General features: G+C 46.2%; 1 protein-coding gene across 1 annotated transcript; it reads right to left on the bottom strand.

The window, feature by feature from the left end:
- Positions 1-12,625: 12,625 nt before the first annotated feature.
- On the bottom strand, positions 12,626-16,723 carry LOC123122583 (protein PEROXIN-4). Its single transcript, XM_044542800.1, has 6 exons — positions 16,468-16,723; positions 16,167-16,213; positions 14,220-14,339; positions 14,000-14,128; positions 13,540-13,669; positions 12,626-12,952 (listed from the first exon to the last, which is right to left on the bottom strand). Exons 2-6 carry the CDS (start codon positions 16,170-16,172, stop codon positions 12,864-12,866), a joined length of 474 nt encoding a protein of 157 aa, XP_044398735.1. The 5' UTR covers positions 16,173-16,213; positions 16,468-16,723; the 3' UTR covers positions 12,626-12,863.
- Positions 16,724-24,210: the final 7,487 nt, after the last annotated feature.

The following is a 24,210-nucleotide window of genomic DNA, read 5'->3' as shown; positions in this document are numbered from 1 at the left end:
TCGGGCATTGAGCCGTGCTCAATTGCACACCTTGCAATACAGGCAAGAACCCCTTCTTGGACTGATCCATATTGAACTTCTTCAATATCTTGTCAAGGTACGTACTCTGTGAAAGACCAATGAGGCGTCTTGATCTATCTCTATAGATCTTGATGCCTAATATATAAGCAGCTTCTCCAAGGTCCTTCATTGAAAAACACTTATTCAAATAGGCCTTTATACTTTCCAAGAATTCTATATCATTTCCCATCAATAGTATGTCATCCACATATAATATGAGAAATGCTACAGAGCTCCCACTCACTTTCTTGTAAACACAGGCTTCTCCATAAGTCTGTGTAAACCCAAACGCTTTGATCATCTCATCAAAGCGAATGTTCCAACTCCGAGATGCTTGCACCAGCCCATAGATTGAGCGCTGGAGCTTGCATACTTTGTTAGCATTCTTAGGATCGACAAAACCTTCCGGCTGCATCATATACAATTCTTCCTTAAGGAAGCCGTTAAGGAATGCCGTTTTGACGTCCATTTGCCATATCTCATAATCATAGAATGCGGCAATTGCTAACATGATTCGGACGGACTTCAGCTTCGCTACGGGTGAGAAAGTCTCATCGTAGTCAACCCCTTGAACTTGTCGATAACCCTTAGCGACAAGTCGAGCCTTATAGATGGTCACATTACCATCCGCGTCTGTCTTCTTCTTAAAGATCCATTTATTTTCTATGGCTCGCCGATCATCGGGCAAGTCAGTCAAAGTCCATACTTCGTTTTCATACATGGATCCTATCTCGGATTTCATGGCTTCTAGCCATTTGTCGGAATCCGGGCCCGCCATCGCTTCTTCATAGTTCGAAGGTTCACCGTTGTCTAACAACATGATTTCCAGGACAGGGTTGCCGTACCACTCTGGTGCGGAACGTGTCCTTGTGGACCTACGAAGTTCAGCAGTAACTTGATCCGAAGCTTCATGATCATCATCATTAACTTCCTCCCCAGTCGGTGTAGGCACCACAGGAACATCTTCCCGCGCTGCGCTACTTTCCGGTTCGGAAGGGGTGACTATCACCTCATCAAGTTCCACTTTCCTCCCACTCAATTCTTTCGAGAGAAACTCTTTCTCCAGAAAGGACCCGTTCTTGGCAACAAAGATCTTGCCTTCGGATCTGAGGTAGAAGGTATACCCAATGGTTTCCTTAGGGTATCCTATGAAGACGCATTTTTCCGACTTGGGTTCGAGCTTTTCAGGTTGAAGTTTCTTGACATAAGCATCGCATCCCCAAACTTTTAGAAACGACAGCTTAGGTTTCTTCCCAAACCATAATTCATACGGTGTCGTCTCAACGGATTTCGACGGAGCCCTATTTAAAGTGAATGCGGCAGTCTCTAAAGCATAGCCCCAAAATGAGAGCGGTAGATCGGTAAGAGACATCATAGATCGCACCATATCCAATAGAGTGCGATTACGACGTTCGGACACACCATTTCGCTGAGGTGTTCCAGGCGGCGTGAGTTGTGAAACGATTCCACATTTCCTTAAGTGCGTACCAAATTCGTGACTTAAATATTCTCCACCACGATCTGATCGTAAGAACTTTATTTTCCTGTCACGTTGATTCTCAACCTCACTCTGAAATTCCTTGAACTTTTCAAAGGTTTCAGACTTGTGTTTCATTAGGTAGACATACCCATATCTACTTAAGTCATCAGTGAGAGTGAGAACATAACGATATCCTCCGCGAGCCTCAACACTCATTGGACCGCACACATCGGTATGTATGATTTCCAATAAATTGGTTGCTCGCTCCATTGTTCCGGAGAACGGAGTCTTGGTCATCTTACCCATGAGGCATGGTTCGCACGTGTCAAATGATTCGTAATCAAGAGACTCCAAAAGTCCATCTGCATGGAGCTTCTTCATGCGCTTGACACCAATGTGACCAAGGCGGCAGTGCCACAAGTATGTGGGACTATCGTTATCAACTTTACATCTTTTGGTATTCACACTATGAATATGTGTAACATCACGTTCGAGATTCATCAAGAATAAACCATTGACCAGCGGGGCATGACCATAAAACATATCTCTCATATAAATAGAACAACCATTATTCTCGGATTTAAATGAGTAGCCATCTCGAATTAAACGAGATCCAGATACAATGTTCATGCTCAAAGCTGGCACTAAATAACAATTATTGAGGTTTAAAACTAATCCCGTAGGTAAATGTAGAGGTAGCGTGCCGACGGCGATCACATCGACCTTGGAACCATTCCCGACGCGCATCGTCACCTCGTCCTTTGCCAGTCTCCGCTTATTCCGCAGCTCCTGTTTTGAGTTACAAATATGAGCAACCGCACCGGTATCAAATACCCAGGAGCTACTACGAGTACTGGTAAGGTACACATCAATTACATGTATATCACATATACCTTTGGTGTTGCCGGCCTTCTTGTCCGCTAAGTATTTGGGGCAGTTCCGCTTCCAGTGACCACTTCCCTTGCAATAAAAGCACTCAGTCTCAGGCTTGGGTCCATTCTTTGACTTCTTCCCGGCAACTGGCTTACCGGGCGCGGCAACTCCCTTGCCGTCCTTCTTGAAGTTCTTCTTACCCTTGCCTTTCTTGAACTTAGTGGTTTTATTCACCATCAACACTTGATGTTCCTTTCTGATCTCCACCTCCGCTGATTTCAGCATTGAATATACCTCAGGAATGGTCTTTTCCATCCCCTGCATATTGAAGTTCATCACAAAGCTCTTGTAGCTCGGTGGAAGCGACTGAAGGATTCTGTCAATGACCGCGTCATCCGGGAGATTAACTCCCAGCTGAGACAAGCGGTTGTGTAACCCAGACATTCTGAGTATGTGCTCACTAACAGAACTATTTTCCTCCATTTTACAGCTGAAGAACTTGTCGGAGACTTCATATCTCTCGACCCGGGCATGAGCTTGGAAAACCATTTTCAGCTCTTCGAACATCTCATATGCTCCATGTTTCTCAAAACGCTTTTGGAGACCCGGTTCTAAGCTGTAAAGCATGCCGCACTGAACGAGGGAGTAATCATCAGCACGTGATTGCCAAGCGTTCATAACGTCTTGGTTCTCTGGGATTGGTGCTTCACCTAGCGGTGCTTCTAGGACATAATCTTTCTTGGCAGCTATGAGGATGATCCTCAGGTTCCGGACCCAGTCCGTATAGTTGCTGCCATCATCTTTCAGCTTGGTTTTCTCTAGGAACGCGTTGAAGTTGAGGACAACGTGGGCCATTTGATCTACAAGACATATTGTAAAGATTTTAGACTAAGTTCATGATAATTAAGTTCATCTAATCAAATTATTCAATGAACTCCCACTCAGATAGACATCCCTCTAGTCATCTAAGTGAAACATGATCCGAGTTAACTAGGCCGTGTCCGATCATCACGTGAGACGGACTAGTCAAGATCGGTGAACATCTCCATGTTGATCGTATCTTCTATACGACTCATGCTCGACCTTTCGGTCCTCCGTGTTCCGAGGCCATGTCTGTACATGCTAGGCTCGTCAAGTCAACCTAAGTGTATTGCGTGTGTTCCGAGGCCATGTCTGTACATGCTAGGCTCGTCAACACCCGTTGTATGCGAACGTTAGAATCTATCACACCCGATCATCACGTGGTGCTTCGAAACAACGAACCTTCGCAACGGTGCACAGTTAGGGGGAACACTTTCTTGAAATTATTATAAGGGATCATCTTACTTACTACCGTCGTTCTAAGCAAATAAGATGCAAAACATGATAAACATCACATGCAATCAAATAGTGACATGATATGGCCAATATCATTTTGCTCCTTTGATCTCCATCTTCGGGGCACCATGATCATCTTCGTCACCGGCATGACACCATGATCTCCATCATCATGATCTCCATCATTGTGTCTTCATGAAGTTGTCACGCCAACGATTACTTCTACTTCTATGGCTAACGCGTTTAGCAATAAAGTAAAGTAATTTACATGGCGTTATTCAATGACACGCAGGTCATACAAAAAATAAAGACAACTCCTATGGCTCCTGCCGGTTGTCATACTCATCGACATGCAAGTCGTGATTCCTATTACAAGAATATGATCAATCTCATACATCACATATATCATTCATCACATCTTCTGGCCATATCACATCACATAGCACATGCTGCAAAAACAAGTTAGACGTCCTCTAATTGTTGTTGCAAGTTTTTACGTGGCTTGTATAGGTTTCTAGCAAGAACGTTTCTTACCTACGTAAAACCACAACGTGATATGCCAATTTCTATTTACCCTTCATAAGGACCCTTTTCATCGAATCCGTTCCGACTAAAGTGGGAGAGACAGACACCCGCTAGCCACCTTATGCAACTAGTGCATGTCAGTCGGTGGAACCTGTCTCACGTAAGCGTACGTGTAAGGTCGGTCCGGGCCGCTTCATCCCACAATACCGCCGAAACAAGATAAGACTAGTAGCGGCAAGAAGAATTGGCAACATCTACGCCCACAACTGCTTTGTGTTCTACTCGTGCATAGTAACTACGCATAGGCCTGGCTCATGATGCCACTGTTGGGGATCGTAGCAGAATTTTAAAATTTCCTACGCATCACCAAGATCCATCTATGGAGTATACTAGCAACGAGGGGAAAGGAGTGCATCTACATACCCTTGTAGATCGCGAGCGGAAGCGTTCTAATGAACGGGGTTGATGGAGTCGTACTCGCCGTGATCCAAATCACCGATGACCGAGTGCCGAACGGACGGCACCTCCGCGTTCAACACACGTACGGAGCAGCGACGTCTCCTCCTTCTTGATCCAGCAAGGGGGAAGGAGAGGTTGATGGAGATCCAGCAGCACGACGGCGTGGTGGTGGATGTAGCGGGATCTCGGCAGGGCTTCGCCAAGCTTCTGCGAGAGGGAGAGGTGTTGCAGGGGGGGAGGGAGGCGCCAAAGGCTGTGGTATTGCTGCCCTCCCTCCCCCCTTTATATAGGCCCCCTGGGAGGGGGGAGCGCCGGCCTAGAACCCATCTACATGGGGGGGCGGCGGCCAAGGGGGAAGGGGGGTGGCTTCCCCCCCAAGCCAAGTGGGGCGCCCCCCACCCCTAGGGTTTTCAACCCTAGGCGCAGGGGGAGGCCCAAGGGGGGACGCCCCAGCCCACTAAGGGCTGGTTCCCTTCCCACTTCATCCCATGGGGCCCTTCGGGATAGGTGGCCCCACCCGGTGGACCCCCGGGACCCTTCCGGTGGTCCCGGTACAATACCGATAACCCCCGAAACTTTCCCAGTGGCCGAAACTGGACTTCCCATATATAATTCTTCACCTCCGGACCATTCCGGAACTCCTCGTGACGTCCGGGATCTCATCCGGGACTCCGAACAACTTTCGGGTTTCCGCATACTCATATCTCTACAACCCTAGCGTCACCGAACCTTAAGTGTGTAGACCCTACGGGTTCGGGAGACATGCAGACATGACCGAGACGCCTCTCCGGTCAATAACCAACAGCGGGATCTGGATACCCATGTTGGCTCCCACATGTTCCACGATGATCTCATCGGATGAACCACGATGTCGAGGATTCAATCAATCCCGTATACAATTCCCTTTGTCAATCGGTATGTTACTTGCCCGAGATTCGATCGTCGGTATCCCAATACCTTGTTCAATCTCGTTACCGGCAAGTCTCTTTACTCGTACCGTAATGCATGATCCCGTGACTAACTCCTTAGTCACATTGAGCTCATTATGATGATGCATTACCGAGTGGGCCCAGAGATACCTCTCCGTCACACGGAGTGACAAATCCCAGTCTCGATCCGTGCCAACCCAACAGACACTTTCAGAGATACCCGTAGTGTACCTTTATAGTCACCCAGTTACGTTGTGACGTTTGGCACACCCAAAGCACTCCTACGGTATCCGGGAGTTACACGATCTCATGGTCTAAGGAAAAGATACTTGACATTGGAAAAGCTCTTAGCAAACGAACTACACGATCTTTGAGCTAAGCTTAGGATTGGGTCTTGTCCATCACATCATTCTCCTAATGATGTGATCCCGTTATCAATGACATCCAATGTCCATAGTCAGGAAACCATGACTATCTGTTGATCAACGAGCTAGTCAACTAGAGGCTTACTAGGGACACGTTGTGGTCTATGTATTCACACATGTATTACGATTTCCGGATAACACAATTATAGCATGAACAATAGACAATTATCATGAACAAAGAAATACAATAATAACCATTTATTATTGCCTCTAGGGCATATTTCCAACATTCACATACTTCTACTTATAGCTGGAATACTCTAGAAAACATTGTGTAAGTTTCACCATTCTACTCATAGCTACTCACAACTAGAAGACTCTAGAAAACAGTAGGTAGGATAGAAAAGAAAAGGAAAGAAATACTACACTAGAGTGGAAGCATCTAGAAGTAGCCAAACAGATCTGGCATGTGTTTTCTTTCTTCTCATCTAGTGTTCCTCATCATTCTCCCCTGGTTGTTTGGAACTCGCCCTCGAGTTATCTTCATAGAGCGCTTCTTCTGGATGGTAGAGAGTCAAGTCCGCAACATTGAAAGTGTTGGAGATACCCATGTCACTTGGAAGATCTATCACATAAGCATTATCATTTATCTTCCTCATGATAGAGAAGGGCCCATACCTTCGCTGCCTAAGTTTCCCTTTAACACCTAAAGGCAGCCTCTCTTTTCGGAGGTAGACGATCACCTTATCACCGACTTGGAATGATTTTGGCCTCTTTTTGCAATCAGCAAGTTGTTTATATTTCTGATTTTGTGCTTCCAAAGCGCCGCGAATCTCTTCAAATAACTCGGTGCAATTATCAGCAAAGGACAATGCTGATTTTGAGTTTCCCCTTGATGGCAGCTTCACCGGGTCCACCACATGTGTTGGAACTTTAGTGTAGACAATGGAAAAAGGGCTCCTTCCTGTGGATCTATGCTTGGAGTTATTGTAGGAGAACTCTGCAAGAGATAAAGCCAAATCCCATTGCCCCTTTCTTTCTCCACAAATGCAACGGATCAGATTACCCAAAAACTTGTTCACCACTTCCGTTTGTCCGTCTGTTTGTGGATGAGCAGTGCTAGAAAATTTCAATTCAGTGTTGAATTGCTTCCACAAAGTGAGCCAAAATGCAGCAAGAAACTTGCTATCATGGTCTGAGACAATGGACCTTGGAACTCCATGAAGTCTGACCACTTCTCGAAAGAATAGGTTTGCCACATGATGAGCATCCGTTGTCTTGCGGCATGGGATGAAATGAGCCATCTTAGAGAATCTATCCACGACCACAAATACAACATCACTTCCTCGTCTTGTTCTTGGCAAGCCCAAGACGAAGTCCATAGAAATGTCCTCCCATGGAGCAACAGGAACATGCAAAGGCATGTATAACCCTGTGTTCTGGACTTGGCCTTTGCAGGTCTGACATACGGGGCACCGTTGAACGAACTTTCCAGCATCTCTCTTTAGTTGTGGCCAAAAGTAGCAAGCTTCCAGGTTAGCGATAGTCTTGTTCCGTCCAACATGGCCACTAAGATCACTTGAATGGAGCTCTCTAACCAGCTTGTCACGTAGAGAACTTCTTGGAATGCACAAACGATCATTTTTGAAGAGATATCCATCTTGCATCAAATAGTCATCACCTAATGGTTGGCCCCTTGCGTGCTTTACCCAAACATGGCCAAAGTCTTTGTCACCCTCATACAACTCCTTTATTTGACCCATGCCCGGAAGTTCAGCTTCAAAAGAAGTCAAGAGGCATGCACGACGACTCAAAGCATCGGCCACTCTATTAGTTATTCCAGATTTATGCACGATGAGATAGTTAAACCTCTCAAGATATGCTGCCCATCTTGCTAGCATGCGGTCAACATGCTTTTGATTTCTAAAATGCTTCAAGGATTGATGGTCGCTATAAACAATGAACTCTTTAGGCAGCAAATAGACTTCCCAAGTTTTCAACGCTCTGAAAACGGCGTATAATTCTTGCTGATAGGTACTCCATTTCTGTCTAGCTTCACTTAACTTCTCACTAAAGAAAGCAATGGGCTTCCTTTCTTGAGATAGGACAGCTCCAATGCCTACTCCACTTGCATCACACTCCAACTCAAAAGTCTTGTTGAAATCAGGTAGTACCAAGACAGGAGCTTGTGATAGCTTTTGTTTAATCTCATTGAAGCTAGCTTCAGCTGCTTCTGCCCATTGGAACTTTCCTTTCTTCAAACACTCGGTAATTGGTGCCATGATAGTGCTGAAATTCTTAAGAAATCGCCTATAGAAAGTTGCAAGGCCATGAAAGCTTCTTACCTCAGAAATGGTCTTAGGAGTTGGCCATTCTCGGATTGCTTCAACCTTAGAATCATCAACACGAATGCCGTCACATGTTATGACGAATCCTAGGAAAAGAAGTTGTGTTTGCAGGAAAACACATTTCTTCAAGTTGACGTAGAGCTCATTTTCCCTTAGTACTTCTAGCACCTTCCGAATGTGATCAAAGTGTTCATCCTCATCCTTGCTATAGATCAAGATGTCATCGAAATAGACCACAACAAAGTGGGATAAGAAGGGTCTAAGGACTTGATTCATTAAGTGCATAAAGGTACTTGGTGCATTTGAGAGTCCAAATGGCATGACTAGCCATTCAAACAACCCTTCCTTTGTCTTGAAGGCGGTCTTCCATTCATCCCCGGGTCTTATACGGATTTGATGATATCCACTTCTTAAATCTAGCTTTGTGAACACTCTTGCTCCACTAAGCTGATCCAACATATCATCCAGACGGAGAATAGGGAATCTATACCTTACGGTGATCTTGTTAACGGCTCTACTGTCCGTACACATGCGCCAAGATCCATCTTTCTTTGGCGCGAGTAGGGCTGGTACAGCACATGGGCTAATACTTTCTCGAATGTGCACCTTTTGCAACAATTCCTCCACTTTCTCCTTCAATATACCATGCTCCTTTGGGCTCATTCGATAGTGTGGAAGATTAGGAAGACTTGCTCCCGGAATTAAGTCAATTCTATGTTGAATTCCTCTCATCGGTGGCAAGCCATGTGGCTCCCCAAGTATGTTCTGAAATTCTGCCAATAAACCACGTACCTTTGCTGGAATTTCAACAGTCAGGTGCTCTTCTCCCTTTACAACAAGTGCAGCACACAAATCTGCCTCCTTCAAGTCTTCCATAAACTCATGAGAGGTATGGGAGATAGTTAACATAGTTTTCCCCTCCTCCTTAGAGGTATTACCTTCGGGTTTGTTTGGTAAGATAATGATCCTTCTCTTGTTCCAAATGAAAGAGTAAGAATTTTCCTTGCCCTTGTGTGTAGTATCCACATCAAATTGCCAAGGCCTCCCAAGAAGAACATGGCTGGCATCCATGTCAACCACATCACACAACACATTTGAGTGATAATGCTTACCCAAAGAAAGTGGCAGGTTGCATTGTTTGGTGATCATCATATTTACTCCTTTCTTGATCCATCCAATAGTGTAGGGATTTGGATGATCATGGGTTTCAAGCTTTAAATGGTCCACCAACTTCTGGGAGATAAGATTATCGCAGCTACAACTATCAATCACTAGTTTGCATACCTTGCCATTCACCGTGCATTTGCTCTCAAATATTTTCTTCCGTTGTGTGTCATCGAGTTGTGGTGTGGAACATAGGACACGCTGGATCACACATACCACCTCGTCACCTTCTTCTTGACAAACCTCTTGTTCGTCTACATCTTCAGATTCGTATTCTTCCTCATCGCTTTCACCATCATGGATAGTCGTGTTAACAAATTTCCTTAGTGGGCAGCCGCTGGATATGTGTCCCTCTTTACCACATTTATAGCACTTTGGGCCTTCATTTGCCTTACCCTTGCCTCTAGTTTGCTTCGGGATGGGCTGTTTTGTCTTTGGTGGAGTGGTCTTTTCTTCCACTCTATTAGGTTGGCTCCTAGATGAGCCTTCGGTATGAGGATATGGAGGATATGGAGCCTTAGTTGTCTTTCTCATCCTCACAAACCTCTCGGCCTTTAAGGCTAGAGCTTGTGCTTGATCAACAGACCAGATTTGTTGCATCATCAATCGATCTTGAATAGCATCATTGAGACCATTGATGTACCTTGCAACTTGTTGCTCTTCAGTTTCAGCAAGGTTGCACCTCACTTGTAGCCTTAGAAACTCCTCCGTGTAATCTGAAACAGTCCTATTTCCTTGAGCACAATTTTGAAATTGGATAAATAGGATCTGGTCATAATCAGCGGGCAAAAATCCCCCTTTCAAGAGGCCTTTCATTTGTCGCCAAGTTCTAACACGAGGTTCTCCTCTGAGCCTGCGCTCCTCTTGAACGCGATGCCACCATGCACCGGCTCCTCCTTTCAGTTTGTATGCGACCAAAGGAACTCTACGATCTTCCGGAACCTCCATGACCTCAAGGAAAGTCTCCACTTCATATAACCAATCCAGGCACCCTTCAATGTCAACATTTCCATTAAAACTTGGGATCTCAGCTTTCACCTTGTATGTATCTCTTGCATATGTAGGGTTGGGTGCTCTCCGATATGCGTAGAGATTTGGCTCTTCAAGGGCATCATCATATTCTTCACCTTCAGAAGCCTCAACATAAATTGGCCTTCTTGAAGCACGTTGAACAACATGTTGTCGTGGCGGTCTTGCTCCAAGATTACCTCTCCTTCTTCCTTGATGAACATCTTCCTCTTCTTTAGATGAATCTCCTTCATTGGTAGCAGGGGGGACACCCTTTCTTATCATCTCAACCAGCTGGTCAAATCTCCTATTAAGATCTTCACGCAGCTCTTTGATTTGTTGTTCAGCAGCATCCATCCTCTTCTCCAATTGCTCCATTGCTTGCTGCAACTTACTCTCGAAGAGGACAGCAAGAACTAGTATGGGTCAACGAGGCTCTGATACCACCTGAAGCAGCACAAAGTTTGTGGAGGAGCAACTCCACCTTGCTGCTACAATGTGTACAGCACAAGTGTTGAAGGAACAGCTTCAACGTGTTGCGCTAGATATCGCTCTAGAGGCGAATGTAGGTTGATAGGGCAGCAAGAGTTCAATCCAGAACTCCTAGGGCACAAGATCTACTCCAAGATCTTAGATAAGAACAACAAGTTCTATTATAGGTAGGGGTACATAGTCTGCCTCCAAAGTAGAGGCGAGGACCTCTATTTATAGGGCTTTGGGAAGCCTTCACATACTTCTACTTATAGCTGAAATACTCTAGAAAACATTATGTAAGTTTCACCATTCTACTCATAGCTACTCACAACTAGAAGACTCTAGAAAACAGTAGGTAGGATAGAAAAGAAAAGGAAAGAAATACTACACTAGAGTGGAAGCATCTAGAAGTAGCCAAACAGATCTGGCATGTGTTTTCTTTCTTCTCATCTAGTGTTCCTCATCAGATGTGTACAACACGAAGTCCAGGACTTGCAGCCCATCAAAGTTTGGTGTGTATTCTATGGGGGTAACATGGCTCTTCCCTCCGGAGTGAGGGCTTTGATATGCAAAAAGGTTCTGCTACAATGTTGAACCTTAGATGGTAGAGTCTGAACAAACCCTATATGGTGGATGGTAGAATTGACTTGAAAAACCCTAGACGGTAGAATTGACTGGAAAAAACACTAGATGGTAGAGTATGCCCATTTTCTTCCGAATATCAGTTGAAATCTCATCTGGGTTTGTTGCCGTGCATGCGGATTGGAGGAGACTTTCACTAGTTGTATGATTAGTCGCCCCAGATCTTCTATGTGATTTCTGACGTGGCAGGGTTTGCATGTTGTCTCTTCCGTTTTGCACCAAATCTTGTAAGCCGAGAACCTATTAATTCCTTAGTTAATTTGTGGATCAGTTGTTGTGCCGATCAGTTTTGAAGCTCGAGGAAATATATGAGCTGCTACTTTTGACGTGAAAAAGGCAAGGCAGCTCGCCACAACGTCGACTTCACCATTTACACCATATCATCGTTGTTCAGTGTCAGCTAGAGGCAAAGGGATACGACACCCCGGCAATTCCGGTCACCGTCGCACAACCGAGGCTACTCCAATGATGATGTTTTCATTTTCTTTCTCATCTGTTCATGGAGGCTGTTGACGCTGACCGCGGCGAGATGCTGAAATTCGCCATGGTTCCGGGCAGCGGCACAACCAACGTGGTCGCATCAAGTGACCGTACCACTGTTCTCGGGGTGCTCCAAATCCGGAGAAGCATATGGAGTGGGAGATGCATGCGTACCATTTTGCTTCGTATGTCATATCACTGCGATATTTTTACATTCTTAGCCGATATAATCATCCAAACCATACTGAGGAAGTCAATGTGATATAGTACCAAACAAAATATATTTACAGTAGCAATATTTGACTGGCCTCTAGCCCAATTTGACTGGGCCTCTGGTCCAAAACGACATAAGCGGTCGATAAGACTATCAGTGGACAGTGAGAGGAAGCACACGGGTTTACTTAAACCGCAAGGACCAATGCATATATGTAGGGGCATCGAGGCTTCGGCAACTCAAAGTGTACAGGAGGACAGCACGTAATCAACCAGAGGATACTGCACTGTACCAAATCCCTGTGAGGATTATTTATTACACATCATCATGAATCAAGCGTTTACGCTTAAATCCTTTTTAGCCCAACAGAATCAACATTACACCCACAACGACAAGTCGGGTAAGAAAATCAGGCCACACAAGTTCATACGAGTTACACCTGACAACTTAGAGAGTTGATACATGCATGAATCAATCAGCCAGCACCAGCGCCACTGCTCTGGTGTACCTTTGCAACCCTGCAAATCACTCTTTCTTTGGCATGGCAGCTAGCCTGGTGTACATCCGCGCCATGGACTGGTAGCCTCTGATGTCGCCCGAGCGGAGAAGATTGCCTGTGATTACATTACACAAAAGGGAAGTAAGGAAACAGCATTATGACCCAACATTATGGCCGAGCAGTATAACGACCAAGCAAAAACTGATTTCGGGAAATCTACATGCATGCTTGCTTTAAAAGCCAAGAGTTGTGCAAGCAAACTTTTCACTTTCATTTTACTTAGATCCATGGCGAGGGACAGAGATTCTCCATGTCATGGGCGCCTTGCTAAATGCAGTCACAAAGACATTCAATCGATTTGGTAATTTCTTACCATCTATCGATGGATACTTGATGCCCTTATTATTGTACATATTGATGGCACTCGTTAGAGTAACAGCCTACTGGATCTTCAATTCCAAATCTTGCATAACATAACAGGTGTTAAAAGTTGGCAATATTTCAAAACCTTGTATCTACCACCTCAGTCTACAAGCAATTCAAAGAGCCACATTACATGAAGGAGCTAAATCCTTGAAGGTGACAACATTTTCATGCATCATAGGTTGATGTACAGTGAGCACATAAACACCAATCGGCTCACCAGCAAAAAATAATGAATAACATGATTGAAACAAATTCATGAGTAGGGTATGAAGCCACCTGAGTCGCAGTTAAGTGGGCTGTCTGCTTCCGGATGGGCCATCAACGCAATAATGGCTCTGCAAACAGATTGTAGGGTCCACGCAGGGCTCCATGCATTCTTCAATATATCCAGGCATATTTCACCAGTCTGGAAACATAAACAATAGAAGAGAAATTCAGGAAACAGAAATCGCCCTTTAGTTTTGGATTTAACAACAGGTACTGCTTGCTGTGTTCACATAATGGGCGCATGGTGTATTTATGAGTTGCAGGGAATTTTGACAGTACAAACCAATCAAATAATAGTATCAAGCGGGTCTATATTTACAGAACACTGATTCAGGTATTGCAGAAAAAAATTCAGTAACAGGAACCAAGAAGATCAGGATTCTACCTACTTTCAACAAGGTCAAAAATCATAAATTCATATATACCCTAATATAAGCATGTATTTCAAAGAAAGCAATATAGAAGTAACCTTGAAGTGAACATTTGGGTGGAAAATTTTGGTGATGAAGCGGACTTGCGGAGGCAGTAGAGGATACTGCTCGGGAATTGAGAATGCAAGTTGAAATACGCCACCTTCAAAAGGTGTCTCCGATGGGCCCTAACAACATAAACAGTAAGAAAAGGCATCAGTAACAAAGCTGATACTGATACTGCTCATTCCTGCATCACCTTGAGATAGAAGCAAATACCTTGATTACAGCAGTCCATTTGAATATATTTGAATCATCACAGATTAATTGGATATCTGGGTCGGCTGACTTTTCTCGCTGCACCTCCTTGTACTCCTTGAAGAGCCTAGCTCTAGATGCCTATAGACAGAAGACATTGTCAGAATGTTTAAGAACCAAGGGATCATTGCCTGAGAACAACAGGAAACAAACAACATCACTAAACTGGGACGCAATAGTTCTGATTGTGGCTGTTGAGATCGATACTAATTTTTTCCAAAAAGCTGCTGAATAAGACTACCTAAGCTGTATTCAGACATTAGGCAATACCATCCAGCTAGGGCTAACAGGTATAATCAAGTTGCCTCAGTAAGGGACTGGTGATCACCACCACCTAAACCTGGGAATAGTTTGGTCTAAAACTATAATTTCAGTGTGCTTGTTGTCCCTGTTCATCCACCATGTTTGTTAACCTTCTGCGTCATGTTATTATGCCGAAACTTTGGATTTCAGTTGAATTGTTGATCGAATCCGAGCTCCTATCAATGTTACATAATAGTGCCTCGCTCAAACTTACTTTTGCTTATGAATGTACAAGGTTGGTTAAATCTGGTAACAATTGGATGGTCAGGTGTGGACCCATGAGTATTTCTATTTCTGCACCATTACTACCTAGGTGAGTTCAATCTCTTCTTCATAGACTTGCTTTATGGAACTCCATTTGTGACTATCCTGTTCTGGCTGATCACCGAGCATAGTTTACTTCTTGGCTGATCACCGAGCATAGTTTAATTCTTTCTTCATGTGTGCGCAGACGCTTGGGACATTGTTATTGCTATGATAATGAAATCCGTCCGGGGTGTCCTTTGGAGAAAAATAAACGACCGAGTGACAAGAAGTGTTATATTGGTCGTACCTACCGACAAGTTTCACTAATTATGGCATGTTACAATTATAATAGGTTGTCGACTAGGCATGCCCCAATAATTTAGTTGTTAATTTTATTATGAATATCAAAACATAATCTCCAGCAGCACAACTACAAGTCCAGTCTGCAGAACGACACACTTGTTCTGAAAAAAACTGAACAGATCGATAATTAAGCTACTAGTATCGCAAGACAACTGCATTTTATTCATGGTAGTGTTCCCAGCAAAGAAACATAACTAAAAAACATGGGGTCATCAAAAGAGCTGCTATATGGAGTTTATTTTTGTTACTTGTTACTTTTCCTATATCGATAATATGCTACCAAAGATGCTTTGCTTCGTCCTACTGCTTTGTATCCCCTATTCTTTGATAACATGCTTTTCTGAACATATTCTGATGATAACACCTTTGGACGCCAACACATGGCCGCAGAACATAGCTTGTAGAAGCTCATGTAGGTTGCAGAGTGTTGCTTTATCTCTTTCTTGCAAACCATAACCTTGTTTACTAGTTCATTTTCTAGCTGCTTTATCTGTAGGCTGTAGTGCTGCTAACATTTTCCTTTATTTTGCCAAATCTTTTGTAGCCTGTCATTTATCTTTCCTCTCATGCCTGCCATTTGATCTTATAGGAACTGAGGCTGCGCCAAGGAACAAGGGAGCTGGTGGTGGCATGACCTCGTGGTGCTCTACGCGTGTTGCTTTTGATGTAGAATCCTGTCGAGAGGCGGGGGCTGCCTGGTTATTTCTATGTCGAGAGGCCGGCGCTGTCTAGAAAACCGTCGAGACTCAAGAGGCCGGCGCTGCCTAGTCAAAAAGGACTGTAAAATTATGATATGGTAGAAATGCTATTGACTAGTATAAAAGTTTGCATGAATCGGGAATTTGACAAGAGTTTTGGTTGGTCTGGGTTGCCCTATCGTGAACCTCCCACTAGCTCTTGGGTCATACACTAGACTGAACTGACAAGGTTTGGGCATCGTGGAACACCCTAGGCCTAACTGAATCACTGATGCTAGTTAAGAGATGAGCGGCTGACCTGCATCTCTCCTCCTCGCTGGACGATGGCTGAATCGACGAGCGTATCTGCCAGAAAACAGAGGGCAGATTAGAAAATCTCGACCGGGTCACGATACCGGCGCTTGTAAACAGGAAAAAAAATGTCTCGGTGACATGAAGAGAAGAAACTCCGCAGGAACAGGAATATTCTTATCTCATCTTGGACGCCTTGCTACCTAGGGATCTACAAGATGATGGGGTGCCGTGTGGCGGCCAGAAATCGTGGAGGTCGGTGGGTGCTTGTCTAATCGCTGGATGAAAGCAATCGAACAAGCTCGTACCTCCAATCGGCCTGAGATCGCGGACGGGGCGGAGACGGCCGGGGCGCGAACCGACGTCGCGGCGAGGAGGGAGAGGCGGCGGCGGCAGGGGAGGGGGAGGGGGGAGAGGGGTGGGATCGGGGCGTCGGCGGTAGCTGTCCGGTGGTGAAGGGGGGGGATTCAGTCAGAGCCGCGACGAGCTGGGACCTGGGGCTGGATTGGGTTGGGTTGGTAGGAGGAGCAGGAGGACGAGGGTCTGGACGGAAACAACCATATTCAGTTCAGACTCGATCGGCCGTCTCCTGCACCGCACCGCAGCCGGGCTGCACAACTTTCTGCATCTACTTCTTTCAGGTGGAAGAGCAAGGGTCCAGGTAAATAAACCTTCATCAAATCTGCCTGAAATTCGAGAGTACACCAACTTTAAGCGAACTTACACCTGTCACACAGCGCTACATCGTACGAGCTTCCAGCTCAAATACACTTTCAAAGTGCTTACTAAACAACCATTGAGACGAGAAATAGTAGCTCTGGTAGTTAGATTACGTCCGTCCTTAGGGCATCTCCAAGATGGAACGCCTCCCGCAATCGTTCAAACCGCAGAAGCCATTCAATCCCGATCTGTAGCGGTCCGGGCGCATTTTCTTTCACAAACCGGAGACAAATCATGGGAGGGATTTACGGGAGTCCGGACCGATCCCAAGTCCGTTTTCTGACCGCCCTAGCCCACCAAAAATCCCTCCCCCTCCCGCGCGCTCCAGCCGGCGCCAGCTGCCTACATTCATGTCGCTGTAGAGAGCGCCACTCAACATTGAAGGCGGCTCAGGGCAGACACGACCTCTCACTGCCTCTGTCATTGGACCGGCGCGCTGGCCGAGGGCACCGCCCGCGACGCGTCTCCGGTGTCCGCGCCTGTTCAATGCCGGTGACGCGTGACTGGACGAGACGGGACATGTATCTACCGCGCCCGTTCAATGCCGCTATCCGTCCGTCTGCCGCCATTAAGCAGGCTCGCCGCCGAGAAACCCACTCCGACGCCGCATATTGACGCACCCGGACGCCTGGCCTCACCGGAATCCGCTATATAAGGCGGCCACACCCGGCTAACTCCACACCACAACACCAGCCCCTCCACATCCTCCTTCCTTGCACTGCATCCACCATGGCCGCCACCAGAAGAGCACTATGGGACAGTCTGTCGCCGGAGACGAAGCACGCGATGGCTGCCCTTGCCGCCGCCTGGCATTGCCACCGTGCCAGGCGGATCAAGGCCGACTTGCCAGCCAGCTCGCCCGAGGTCTCCGACGACACCACGATGGAGACGGGCTTGAACGACTCCGCCCCGACTCCTGCGCCTCCTATGCACGCCGGCTTCACCATGGAGCAGGTGCATGTGCAGTTCCGCCATGGCGGAGGTGTAGCCTGCGTCGGCGCCTTTGTTGGTGTCCCAGCAGGCGCAGAAGGAACAATGGTACAACTTATTCCTCCTGGAGCAGCACCAGCTGGCAGAGGGCCAGATCTACAACAATCGCGTGAGCGAGGAGGCCGTGGCGAACTCCAACTTCGTGGCGGAGCAGCGTGCCATCTACGATGCCGTCCACGCTCAAGCCGTCGCTCGCCAGGAAGCGGCCGCCGCGGAGGCGCAGCTTCAGGCGATCACAGAGGAGAACAATGCTAGCTGCGCCTCCTATGCGCAGCCGACGAACTATCAGCCGACACGGTGGGACGAAGACAGCGTCGCGCTACCATTTCCATCATGGACCTCACCTCCACCAGCGACGGACAAGTCCCGGACTCCTCCGAGAATGAGTAGGCCACGGGAGGCAGCGGTGCCTTGTGTCCCATGTGGGCCGGTTTGTCTCACGTGTTCTACTCTTCCTCGCCAGAGACCGCACCTTCACTTCATCGGTCTTATCATCGATGCTCATGGAGACGGCAGAAGGAGGACGACACGGGCTTGGACTCCAGGCGCCGCCGCCGTATGATAAGTTTAGGAGCGGGTCTTTTTTTCTAAATGTTTGAATGTAGTAAACCCGCTGTGTTTGTATGAAATCCGTCGTGTTTGTGTGAAATCGGCCATGTTTGCATGAATTTCATCCGGTTTGTTGAAAAATAGTTTGAATGTATACGGCTAGCGTTGGATGTCGACCTCTCACATCCATGTCCATGGACTGGCCCCCCTATCCGCGGACGGATGCGGAAGGTATTTTGCGGGTTGCCGTTGGAGATGCCCTTATAGATTTATCATTCCAAGCTTTCCTAGTTCAGTGTCTCAAAATTTGTCACCTCAGTCTTTCAAAGATCCTTGTAGTGGTAATTTTGTAGAGTAGATTTGTTGTATGATGTATGTATGTATGTATGTATGTATGTATGTATGTGTATGCTTATGAATGCTACATTGTTTCCTTCAAAAGAGAAAAATCGTCACACCATTATAATCAAGATAGATCTAAGCGAAATTGACGAAAACGGTGATGTGCGTAGTTCTTTCACATATGTAGCAGTAGCACGGCAAAATAGAAAATGAGAGCCACCGTGCTGGGGTTTTTTCCGCGGGCAATGTAGAGAGCTTTATTCAAACAAAAACATTCCTAGGACGCTCAACTATCGAGCTGGTCTAGGAAGCTAGGAGTGTCATCAAGCGCTTCTGCTCCGGTGCTCCCCCAGGGCTGAACGCGAGGGGGACAAACAAAAGGATGACCAGAATTAACCAAAAACCGTTTGAAACGAGGGGCATGATCGTCATTTTTGCATGTGTGTATAGCCGTCGAGGAGCCCCCGGGGGCCGTACGGCCCCGTTAGTTCATATGCACGGCTGTATATGTATTCGTATACGCCCGGGCGTTTCGTTTTCGCGTGCAACCGCCCGCGGTCGTGGGGCAGCACGTGTCCATGGGAACATACCAAAAGTGTCCCATCGTATAAATGAGGAGGGGAACCACCTTCGATCGCATCGCCCACCATTTTCCCCCGCTGCATCGTCTCCCTCTCCTCTCCCTCTCCTCTGCCACCGCGTTGTCTCCCTCTCCGCCACTGCGTCGTCTCCCTCTCTGATGACCCACAAGTATAGGGGATCTATCGTAGTCCTTTCGATAAGTAAGAGTGTCGAACCCAACGAGGAGCAGAAGGAAATGATAAGCGGTTTTCAGCAAGGTATTGTCTGCAAGCACTGAAATTATAGGTAACAGATAGTTTTGTGATAAGATAATTTGTAACGAGCAACAAGTAACAAAAGTAAATAAAGTGCAGTAAGGTGGCCCAATCCTTTTTGTAGCAAAGGACAAGCCTGGACAAACTCTTATATAGAGAAAAGCGCTCCCGAGGACACATGGGAATTATCGTCAAGCTAGTTTTCATCACGTTCATATGATTCGTGTTCGGTACTTTGATAATTTGATATGTGGGTGGACCGGTGCTTGGATACTGTCCTTACTTGGACAAGCATCCCACTTATGATTAACTCCTATTGCAAGCATCCGCAACTACAAAAGAAGTATTAAGGTAAATCTAACCATAGCATGAAACATATGGATCCAAATCAGCCCCTTACGAAGCAACGCATAAACTAGGATTTAAGCTTCTGTCACTCTAGCAACCCATCATCTACTTATTACTTCCCAATGCCTTCCTCTAGGCCCAAATAATGGTGAAGTGTCATGTAGTCGACGTTCACATAACACCACTAGAGAAGAGACAACATACATCTCATCAGAATATCGAACGAATACCAAATTCACATGACTACTAATAGCAAGACTTCTCCCATGTCCTTAGGAACAAACGTAACTACTCACAAAGCATATTCATGTTCATAATCAGAGGAGTATTAATATGCATATAGGATCTGAACATATGATCTTCCACCAAATAAACCAACTAGCATCAACTACAAGGAGTAATCAACACTACTAGCAACCTACAGGTACCAATCCCAGACTTAGAGACAAGAATTGGATACAAGAGATGAACTAGGGTTTGAGAGGAGATGGTGCTGGTGAAGATGTTGATGGAGATTGGCCCCCTCCCGATGAGAGGAGCGTTGGTGATGACGATGGCGATGATTTCCCCCTCCCGTAGGGAAGTGTCCCCGGCAGAACAGCTCCGCCGGAGCCCTAGATTGGTTCCGCCAAGGTTCCGCCTCGTGGCGGCGGAGTCTCGTCCCGAAAGCTTGCTTATGATTTTTCTTCGGACGAAAGACTTCATATAGCAGAAGATGGCCACCGGAGGGCCACCAGGGGGCCCACGACGCAGGGGGCGCGCCCCCCACCCTCGTGGCCAGGGTGTGGGCCCCCTCTGGTATTTCTTCCGCTCAATATATTTTATTATTTCCAAAAATAACTTCCGTGGAGTTTCAGGGCTTTTGGAGTTGTGCAGAATAGGTTTCTAATATTTGCTCCTTTTCTAGCCCAGAATTCCAGCTTCCGGCATTCTCCCTCCTTATGTAAACCTTGTAAAATAAGAGAGAATAGGCATAAGTATTGTGACATAATGTGTAATAACAGCCCATAATGCAATAAATATTGATATAAAAGCATGATGCAAAATGGACGTATCACTCTCCCCCACCGCATCCTCTCCCTCTCCCATTGCAAGAAAAACCAATCTAGTTGGTCAAACCAAACCGATAGTTCGAAGAGAAATACAAAAATATCTTAATCATGCATAAAAGAGTTCAGAGAAGACTCAAATAATATTCATAGATAATTTGATCATAAATCCACAATTCATTGGATCTCAACAAACGCACCGCAAAAGAGTATTACATCGAATAGATCTCCAAGAACATCGATGAGAACATTGTATTGAAGATCAAAGAGAGAGAGAATAAGCCATCTAACTACTAGCTATGGACCCGTAGGTCTGTGGTAAACTACTCACGCTTCATCGGAAGGGCAGCAAGGTTGATGTAGAGGCCCTCCGTGATCGAATCCCCCTCCGGCAGATCGTCGAAAAAGGCCCCAAGATGGGATCTCACGGGAACAGATGCTTGCGGCGGCGGAAAAGTATTTTGGTGGATGCTTCTGATGTTTGGAGAATATTTGAGAATATATAGAGGTGGACTTAGGGTTGGAGGACTTCCGAGAGGCCCACAAGCCCTCAGGGCGCGCCCTAGAGGCTTGTGGCCTCCTCGAGACTCTTCTGGCCCTCTCTCCAAGTCACGTAGGTGTCTTCTGGTCCAAGAAAAATCATCGTAAAGTTTTATTCCATTTGGACTCCGTCTGATATTCCTCTTCTGTAAAACTTAAAACAAGGAAAAAACAGAAACTGGCATTGGGCTCTAGGTTAATAAGTTAGTCCCAAAAATAATATAAAATAGCATATTAATGCATATAAAACATCCAAAACAGATAATATAATAGCATGGAACAATCAAAAAGTATAGATACGTTGGAGACGTATCAACTGCCATACGAGCTACTTCGACGTTGCTATCAAGGGCTATCACCTCACTTAGAGCATCTACAGTCGGGCGCCTCAAACCCGCCTCATACGCCTGGGCGGGCCGCTCGGTCACTGTTCGGTCACATTTTTTTGACCCAGACGGCCCCCTCAAACGATCCTCAAACGCCCGGGCTGACCGCACCCCTCATATCCAGCCCAAATATGGGGCGGATATGGGCCCGCTCGGGCACGCCCGCCACGTCGGACCCGGCAACCCTACCCACCCCAAATTACACCAAATCCATCCCTAAGACCAGACAGATCCATTTGCTATCTCCTCTCTTCTTCCTCCTCCACGCCGTCCGTCTCGCGCTCCGCGGCCGCGCCCGCTCCGCAGTCGTTCCCAGGCTCTCCACAGCCTGCTTCGAAAGAGCAGCCCCCTCTCCCGTCCTCGCCGTGGGGGATGTTGTTCCCAGCCCGGATGCCACCGTGGTACGTCCGGCAACTCTCTGTCTCCGCCCTGCGCTTGATGTGTTCGACACATTGTCTGACCGGATTTTTTGTGATTTTGTTAGGAAAATGATGGATTCCGATGCTTCGTCGGAAGAGGAGTATGGACTGATGGAGCTTGACCAAATGATTCAAGATGAGTTTTTTGATTCGTCGGATTCGGACGAAGAAGTGGACATGATTATGCTCATGAGCATGCAAGAGGGAATGGACCGGCAAATGGAGCATATTCTCAACTTCAAGGGCTCAATCAGAGGGAGAAGAGTAATCAACCGGGACAGGGTGTCCAGAGCAAAGCTACTACACAAGGACTAGTTTGCTCCCAAACCTACTTTCCTGGATGATCCATGGTTTCGCCGTCGTTTTCGCATGCGAAAACCATTGTTTTTGCGCATTACGGAGGGAGTGGAGGCACACGACGACTGCTTCAATCTCACAAGGGATTGCTGCGGCCAGCTCTTTCTCGGCCAAGTAGAAGTGCACGACTGCTCTAAGATGCTTGCAGTTGGTACTTGTAAGTGCATCTAGTGCCCCTTAGTGATTTTGGTGTATTGAAGACTTATAGGTTAAGGGACTAATGCATTTGTGAGTGTACACAGGTCTATAAGTCTATGAGGAGTTTGATACTTAAAGAGAAAGTCAACCCCTAAAAATGAATGTCTTCAACTGAAGACTTTGGCTTTCTAAAGACTTTGAAAGTGAAGAAATTGGTGTGATCCTGAAGACTTGGTATTCATGCGAGGAATATGAAGCGTGAAGACTTTTGTTTTCGTAGTTTCATTTTCTCTTTCTTGAGTCATAGGAAACACCGTACTGTTAAAGGGGGTCGAGGTAAAACTAAGGGAAAGTTTCCAAGTGATGCTCATCTCAAAATCCTACACCTACCAATCCTTTCGAGTGAAGCCATTGGAAATCTCATACAGTTCAGTCAATTTCTTCAGTGACAGAGACGAAGATCTTCTGGTCTCTGAGGAATTTGTTCTGACCGAGGAGTTAGGAATTCGCCAGTGCGAATTGCCTACAAGTGAGGAACATGATAGCCCTGAGGAATTTGATAGATCAAATATCCGACCGTTGTTGTGCTACACACCAGCTGTCCCAAAATATCTACCCACCTAACGGTCATATCATTGAAGGGCATTTATGTCTTATCATGTCGGGCTACTCCCTAGGCTATAAATAGCCGCCCCTACAACCACTAGTTGGTTGGCTGCTCCGAGAGAAACTAACACTTGTCATTGAGAGCATCCCATCCTCCGAGGACTTTGAGCGAAAATCATCAAGTGAGGAAAACCCAAACCCAAACACCTACAAACCCAAAGTGATTGAGCATCACTGAAGAGATTGTTCCTGTGTGGAACCGACGCTTGTTACCTTTGAGGACTGTGCAACCTCCAGACAGTTAGGCGTCATGGTCTAGAGCATCCAAGAGGAAATTGTGGATCACCGAGTGACCGAGTCTGTGAAGGTTTGGAAGTCACCTGAAGACTTACTACGAGTGATTGGGCGAGGTTTGTGTGACCTTAGCTCAAGGAGAATATGGTGAGGACTGTGTGTTCTCAGGTTTAAATACCTAGCCACTCCAACCAGATGTACGACTGTCACAACGGTTGGAACTGGTCTACCAAATCGCTGTCTTCACCGAGCTACTGGTTCTATTTCCTCAACCCTTCCATTTCCTCATTCATATTCTGTTGTACTTGATCGTTACTGTTTGAAGATTTTGACTGGAGACTTTCTCAATTTCCTCAATCCTATTTCTTTAGTCAGCTTATCTTCAGCCTGCTTATCCTGTGTTTACACTACTTGTACTCAGTGCTTGTTTTCATTTCATCATGATGACTGTGCTACTGCTCTGTTATACTTGCATCT

This window comes from Triticum aestivum, chromosome 5D (assembly GCF_018294505.1).
Source record: "Triticum aestivum cultivar Chinese Spring chromosome 5D, IWGSC CS RefSeq v2.1, whole genome shotgun sequence".
Lineage (NCBI taxonomy): Eukaryota > Viridiplantae > Streptophyta > Magnoliopsida > Poales > Poaceae > Triticum > Triticum aestivum.
This window is presented reverse-complemented; position numbering and strand designations above follow the sequence as displayed.

Bases quoted from the DNA above. Each gene is read 5' to 3' on its own strand.
- LOC123122583 (XM_044542800.1), bottom strand. The intron at 14,129-14,219 runs GTATTTGCTTCT...TTATGTTGTTAG, and splicing joins AATGGACTGCTGTAATCAAG to GGCCCATCGGAGACACCTTT. The intron at 12,953-13,539 runs GTGGCTTCATAC...ATGTAATCACAG, and splicing joins CCCACTTAACTGCGACTCAG to GCAATCTTCTCCGCTCGGGC.